At 38.0% G+C, this 7769-nt stretch overlaps 1 protein-coding gene across 1 annotated transcript; it reads right to left on the minus strand.

Annotated features, from left to right (window-relative positions):
* Nucleotides 1-4363: 4363 nt before the first annotated feature.
* On the minus strand, nt 4364-5275 carry LOC132660341 (olfactory receptor 5BS1-like). Its single transcript, XM_060604357.2, has one exon. It carries the CDS (start codon nt 5273-5275, stop codon nt 4364-4366), a length of 912 nt encoding a protein of 303 aa, XP_060460340.2.
* Nucleotides 5276-7769: the final 2494 nt, after the last annotated feature.

Genomic DNA, 7769 nt, shown 5'->3' on the forward strand with positions numbered 1-7769 from the left:
AAAATAAATGCAAATACATGAAAGAAGTAGCATTTTATGCATATAAAATTGATAAAGATTAAAACATGATTTAAAAATGATTCTCAGGCCTGGCAAATAAGTATTGCCGGACCCTCTAATATTCTGTTGGTTTGACTGTAAATTAATGCAAAAACTTATGCAAGCATATGGGCAATATAAATCAAGAACATAAAATACTTATAGCACTAAGATAGGTGTGGAAATGCAAGTGAGAAAATGAGGGATTGCAGTTTAAGTGTAAGCCACGCTTTCACCAACACAATTTATACATATAGTATGCATATGTGAAGCAAGTAGGGAAGTCCACTAGGGATCTTATTGCATAAGAGTCTGCAGTAAGAATTGAAAATAAAGGAGCAGGTGGCAAGCACACATGTAAGCATGTGCCAATAACTGTCTCAGTCTCCTAAGGGAGGGGAGATTGATTATAGATTGGTCCTTGGATCCATCTGTCAAAGATGCAGATGAGGAAGGGAATGGTTACATGATATAGATGACAGACTATTTACATAGTTTATGTGACTTCATTCATATCCTTTATTAGGGTGTGGTCTGGGTAAGGATTCTGGGTATAGTTATGTCCCTATACTATATATAAATATGTCCACTTTGGAAAGTTTCTCTTAAGAATGTTTTAAAAGTTGGGGTGTGGGAGCATAATGATGTCATTATGAACTGTTTCTTTAAAAGTCATTAAATTGGGCACCTGGGTGACTCAGTCAGTTAAGCATCCAACTCTTGGTTTTGGTTCAGGTCACGATCTCATGGTTCATGAGTTCAAACCCCATGTTGGGCCCTACACTGACAGAAGCGCAGAGCCTTCTTGGGATTTTCTCTCTCTCCCTCTTTCCCCCTCTCCTGTTCATGTTCTCTCTCTCTCTCTTGAAATAAATAAACTTTAAAAAGTCATTAAATCATGTTAATTCTATTCCTACCATATCTCAAATTTAGATCACTTAAGGAGAACCAGATGCACCACATGAAGTACATGATTTACTACACTCCATACTAAAATCCCTTTTTCCAAAGCATAAGAGACTCTTAAAAACTGAGAACAAACTGAGGGTTGATGGGGGGTGGGAGGGAGGGGAGGGTGGGTGATGAGTATTGAAGAGGGCACCTTTTGGGATGAGCACTGGGTGTTGTATGGAAACCAATTTGACAATAAATTTCAAAAAAAAATCCCTTTTTCCTTGACAAAATCAGATGATGTCAATCCTTAGAACTGATGCAAGGGTAATTATTATTGTATAAAACCATTATCCATATTTTAGCAATACACTTCAAAATGAAGTATATTTTTTCTGAAAACTGATTTTTATATATTTACATCTCTAAAAATTATAAAATACCTTTCTTGTCCATCCATTCCCCTAATTTCATAGAGTTTATTACATATTTAAGATTAAAAGTTCATAATTAAAATATTAAATGAACCAACGATATTTATTATTTTGATTTGTAAGAAATTAAGAAAATGCCAAAGAAAAAACCTTACTTTTGGTCAATGCTTATAAGGGTATAAACACAGTGATTCATATTAACATTTTCATTAAAGGAGATCATATGAGTCAGCCTACACTTTGGGTTTTGAGTTTATTGTCTCCTCACTCCATGAATCTTATTTATTTATTTAGCTATCTATTTAAATTTTAGTTAACATACAGTGCAATTTTCGTTTCAGGAATAGAATTCAGTGATTCATTACTTACATACAACATCCAGTGCTCATCACAACAAGCGCCCTCCTTAGTACCCATCACCAATCTAGCCTATCTCCCACCCGCTTCCCTCTATCAACCCATAGTTTGTTCTCTGTCATTAAGAGTCTCTTGTGGTTTATTTCCCTCTCTTCTCTTCTTCCCCCACTTCCCATGTGTTCATCTGGGTTTTTTTCTTATATTCCACATATGAGTGAGATCATATGGCATTTGTCTTTCTCTGATTGACTTATTTTGCTTAACATAACATATTCTAGCTCTATCCACACCATTGCAAATGGCAAGATTTCATTCTTTTTTTTTTCTTTTCTTTTCTAATGTTTATCTTTAAGAGAGAGAGAGAGAGCAAGCAGGAGAGGGGCAGAAAGAGAGAGGGAGACACAGAATCTGAAGCAGGCTCCAGGCTCTGAGCTGTCAGCAAGCGGGGTTCAAACTCACAATCTGCAAGATCATGCATGACCTGAGCTGAAGTCAGATGCTTAACCGACTGAGCCACTCAGGCATCCCAAGATTTCATTCTTTTTAATGGCTGAGTAATATTCCATTGTGTGTATGTATATGCATATATATATATATGTATGTGATAGATAGATAGATAGATAGATAGATAGATAGATAGATAGATATCACATCTTCTTTATCCATTCATCAGTAGATGGACATGTGGGCTCTCTCCATAGTTTGGCTATTGTTAATAATGCTACTATAAACATTGGGGTGCATGTGCCCCTTTGAATCTGTATTTTTGTATCCTTTGGGTATACAAAGTAGTGCAATTCCTGGATCATACAATAGTTCTATTTTCAGGTTTTTGAGAAACCCCCATACTCTTCTCCAGAGTGGCTGCTCCAGTTTGCATTCCCACCAAAAGTGCAAGAGGGTTCCCCTTTCTTCACCTCCTCCCAACACTGTTGTTTCATGTGTTGTTAATTTTAGCCATTCTGACAGGTGTGAGGTCATATCTCACCGTGGTTTTGATTTGTATTTCCCTGACAATGAATGACGATAAGCATCTTTTCATGTGTCTGTTAGCCATCTGGATGTCTTCTTTCAAAAAATGTCTACTCATGTCTTCTGCCCATTTCTTAACTGGGTTGTTTGTTTTATGGGTGTTAAGTGTGATAAATTCTTTATAGATTTTGGATACTAACCCTTGATCTGATATGCCATTTGCAAATATCTTCTCCATTCTATAGGCTGCCTTTTCATTTTGTTGATTGTTTCCTTTGCTGTGCAAAAGCTTTTTACCTTCATGAAGTCCCGATAGTTCATGTTTGATTTTCTTTTCCTTGCATTCAATGACATGTCTAGTAAGAAGTTGCTCCAATTGAGATCAAAGAGATTGCTTCCTGTGTTCTCCTCTAGGATTTTGATGGTTTCCTGTCTTACATTTATTTTTTAATCCATTTTGAATTTATTTTTGTGTATGGTGTTAGAAAGTGGTCCAGGTTCATTCTTCTGCATGTTGCCATCCAGTTTTCCCAGCATCATTTGTTGAAGAGACTGTCTTTTTTCCATTGGATATTCTTTCCTGCTTTGTTGAAGTTTAGTTGACCATACAGTTGTGGGTCCATTTCTGGATTTTCTATCTGTTCCACTGATCTATGTGTTTGTTTCTGTGCCAGTACCATACTGTCTTGATCACTACAGCTTTATAACATAGCTTGAAATCCGGAATTGTGATCTCTCCAGTTTTAATTTTCTTTTTCAAGGTTGCTTTGGGTAATTGGGGGTCTTTTGCTATTCCATACGAATTTTTGGATTGTTTGTTCTAGTTCTGTGAAAACTGCTGGTGGGAATTTTGATAGGGATTGCATTAAATGTGTAGATTGCTTTGGGTAGTATTGACATTTTAACAATGTTCTTGCAATCCATGCCCACTCCATGAATCTTTTGTGACAAGAAATTAATTTATTTGACTGAATATATATCAAAGCAGTAATGGGCACTGGACTCAGAAGGGATTGGTTGAATGAGACCATGAAATACTGAATGAACTAATTGGCTTGACAGCCTCAAGGCTGAATGAAAACATCATTTTGTGAGACCACAGTCATTCTATTCTTTGGGTTCCAACAAGTCACCAAAGAGCTAGATCTCATTCCAGACACCAGTCACCATCAGAACACCTGAAAAACTATTTTTCCCCCTTGAATGGGCTAGGGCAGGTCCCCACCAACCTGTGTCTTTGCTTTCTGGCAACTAGGCATATCAGTTTTTTTAGGCTACTCAAGGTTAGGTGGGTGAAGCAAACTTCATTCAGTACCATATTCAATTAGTAACTACTTTCTACTTTGAAGTGCATTTTACACTCCTATCTTAAAAAAAAAGACACTCTGAACTCTATCCTAAAACTCTTGGACAAAACAAACATATTTGGACTTAGTTTGTCTACACTACTCCATTTTAGTACTTTTTTCTCAGTCTTCACTTAATTTTCTTGCCAAATACAATAAAATAAGCAATCACACACTTAAACCTCTATTAACAAGAGGTTATTTTCATCAAATGGAATATTCTTAAAGTGATCAAGTTAGCCATTATGAATGTATTTCATCACCTGTTTTCTCACTGTCTTCAAGCCAAATACAATAGGAATTCTCCATCACAGAAGGACACATTTATTGCTTCAACATTTTATACAGAGCTGCCTTCACCTCCTGGTTCTTGAGGCTGTAGATGATGGGGTTCAGCAAGGATGTGATCACACTGTACTGAATGGAGACCACTTGTTCCAACTTGGAGCCGGAGAGGGGAGTCATGTATCTAAATAAAGCTGTGCCATAATACAAAAGCACCACAGTAAGGTGGGAAGAACAGGTAGAGAAGGCTTTGCCTTGACCCTCAGAAGAACGTATGCTTAGGATGGCAGAGATGATTCTGGAATAAGAGAAGAGGATCAGGGGAAGTGTCACAAATCCCAACAGTGCACATGACCCAGCAAGAAGGGCCTCATTGGCAGTAGGGTCAGTGCAGGAGAGAGGGAAGAGTGAAGGCAGCTCACAGCAAAAGTGAGGGATGATATTGGGGCCACAGAAATGTAAGTTGTAAGTGAAAAGACTGTTTGGCAAGGAGTTTAGGAACCCCACTGCCCATGCTGCAGTTACCATCCCGACACAAAGAGGCCTATTCATAATCATGCTGTAGAGGAGAGGGTGGCAGATGGCAGCATAGCGGTCATATGCCATGGCAGAGAGTAGGCAGGCCTCTGTGCTCCCAGAGAATATGAGAAAGAAACTCTGGGTCACACAGCCCCACACAGATACGGTTTTCTTCTGCATTAGTAAGTTCTGCAGCATCTTGGGCATGGTTACTGAAGAAAGACAGAGATCTAGAAATGACAGGTGACCTAGGAAGAAGTACATGGGTGTCTTAAGGTGAGAATCAGTTCTGATCACCAGGATCATCATCACATTCCCTATTAGGGTCAAGAGGTAAATCACCAGAAATAGTGCAAAAAGGATGGTCTGGATCTGGGGATTTCTGGACAATCCCATGAGGACAAACTCGGTAACGATGGTGAGATTTTTCATGATTAAAGTTACTGGCCCTGGAAGAAAACATAATGTAGCTGAGTCATTTCAGATGAATAAGACTGCCTCTCTTATTTAAAAAAAATGTGACTTCCAGCTTAAAGGTATAAATAAAAATCTATGAGACCAAGGAGTTTCCTTCTGGGTCACACTCATTATTACTTCAATTCTGGTGACATGCAGCATTCCAAAGTACCTCCTCTGTAACTGCTTCTTTGAACTTTAATACCCATTTATTCAGGAAATATTGAATAAGCATCCTAGTGCTGGGCACTGTACCAGATCCTGAGAATACAAAATTGTTTCAGACATGATTCCTGCCCTCAAAAGGGCTTAGGATTTAACAGAGGCAGATAGACATATAAAGAAGCAAAATAAAGGTTGTAATAACATAATGCACAGGATACAGCAATGGCAAAAATGTGAATCAATTATCTCTGGATGACCTGTTAAACAAAGAAGTAATGCTTAAGACTGTTTGACTGATATTTACTCCACTAAGTAGACAAAGTAGAAGATAGTGTTCTAGGCAAAGGAAATGGTATTATCAGATATAGGGAGGCATAAAATAATAGTGCTTCTCTGAAGAACTTCATTATCTCAGAATGAGTGGGTACAGGAGGATACACAGGGACATGTGGTGCCAAGCATGAAGGTCATGTGATCAAATTGGCAGTTTAGAAGCATTAACCCTACAGAAATATGGAAGATGAGCAGAAGGTCATGGAGCATACAGTTAAGGCAATTAGCTCATTCTTTCAGTAGGTATTTACTGAGTATCTACTATGTGCCATGTAGAGTTCTAGACTGTTAGGGTGTGCCACTGAACACAACAGACAAAAATTTGTAATGTAAGCTTCACAGAGCTTACATTCTAGTTAGGAAACTCAGAAAATAAATAATAGACATAACAATTAAATATAATGTGTTAGAAGGTGCTATGTGCTATGTAAAATAATAGATCACAGAAACAGAGATTGTTAACGAGGGGGTAGAGGAGGGCAGTGAGGTATGCAATTTAAATCGAGTGGTCAGGAGAGGAGAAACTGAGACAGTGTCACTCAAACAAGGATTTGAAGGAGATGAGATCATTATCCCTGTAAACATTCTGTGGAAGGAGAATTGGTAGAGTATAGCAGTAAGCCTGGTCAGAGATGATAAAGGGTTAACAGAGGTTGCAACAGTGAGGGCAGACAAAAGGAGGCAGATTTAAGAGATATCACTGAGATGAATTCTAAAGGATGTCATTACCAATTTGTTGGTTAGGGTGAAAGAAAGTAAATAAACAATTGATTCTCAGGTTTCTGCCTTTGGTGACTGAGGGGTCCCATTCACTGAAATAGGTGATCCAGGGAAAGGAACATGTTTGAGGCAAAGATAATACACACAGTTTTGAATACATTGTTTGATGAGCCTTGTGGGACAGTGAGGGTGTGTCCAGGAGGCACTAGGAATTTGGGTCATGAAGTTCAGGAAATATATTTGAGCTGAATATATGAGTCAAAGAGTCATCAACAAACTTACTCAGAGTGAGCCCACTCATAATAGAAGATGCTCTAGAATGGAGTTCCATATAACAGAAAAATCCAATGGGAAAGAAGGAAAGAGAAACTCACAATGATCCTGTACTCGTTCAGCATGGTCAAGCATGGACCTATGCCTTTCTGATTTGAAGGACTCATTGGAGCTCATAGAACCCAATGTCCTCTCTTTATAGGTGAGGAAACTGAGGTCCAGTGAGGGGAAGTGAACTGTAACTCTTCCCACCAACTCCATTACTCACCAATCTACCCATCATCTTTGTTCCTCTTTCCTTGCCTATCCTGTTAAGAACCCTAAGGTCTCAGCTCAAGGGTCATTTCCTCAGGGAAGGCCTTACTCTTCATCCTGCCACTGTAATTTCCTTTTTTACATTTGTTTCTCCTTTATTATGCTTGCTACAATTGTAAAAAAAAAAATTTTTTAAATAGGGTATGTAAGAGAGGTCTTCCCAACCTCCCTCAACTTTTCCCTATCCCCTGCAGTCAATCTTTGTCTTATTACCTTGCTTTGTCCTTACAACACTTACCAGCACCTGGTATTTTATAATACATTTATTATCAACTTTCTCTTCCACTGGGATGTAAATTCAAAGATTTGTCCTGTTTTGGTCATTACTGTATCCCTAGCACTTAGAAGAATGCCTAACATATAGAAAGGGCTCGGTATAAATTTAATGAATGAATTTGTTTCATGTCTGTGTTTTAAGAAGTTCCATGAGGCCATGGACCATGTCAGTGTTTTTTATCTTTATATCCTCAGAGCTTAGCACAATGCCTAGAACTTAGTAGGTATTTAGGAAAGGTTTATAGAATAAATGCATGAAAACATCACAAAGCTAGCTCTTGTACACTATTCTACTTTTAATGTAGGAGATTAGAAAAGCATTTTTGATTACTGAATAAGTAAAAGAATAAAGAAATAAATTAATGTATGATTCATAAACAACCCCATT

This window comes from Panthera onca, chromosome B4 (genome assembly GCF_046562875.1).
Source record: "Panthera onca isolate mPanOnc1 chromosome B4, mPanOnc1 haplotype 2, whole genome shotgun sequence".
Taxonomy (NCBI): domain Eukaryota; kingdom Metazoa; phylum Chordata; class Mammalia; order Carnivora; family Felidae; genus Panthera; species Panthera onca.

Coding starts and splice junctions, on each gene's coding strand:
- LOC132660341 (XM_060604357.2), bottom strand. CDS start 5,275: ATGAAAAATCTCACCATCGTTACCGAGTTTGTCCTCATGGGATTGTCC.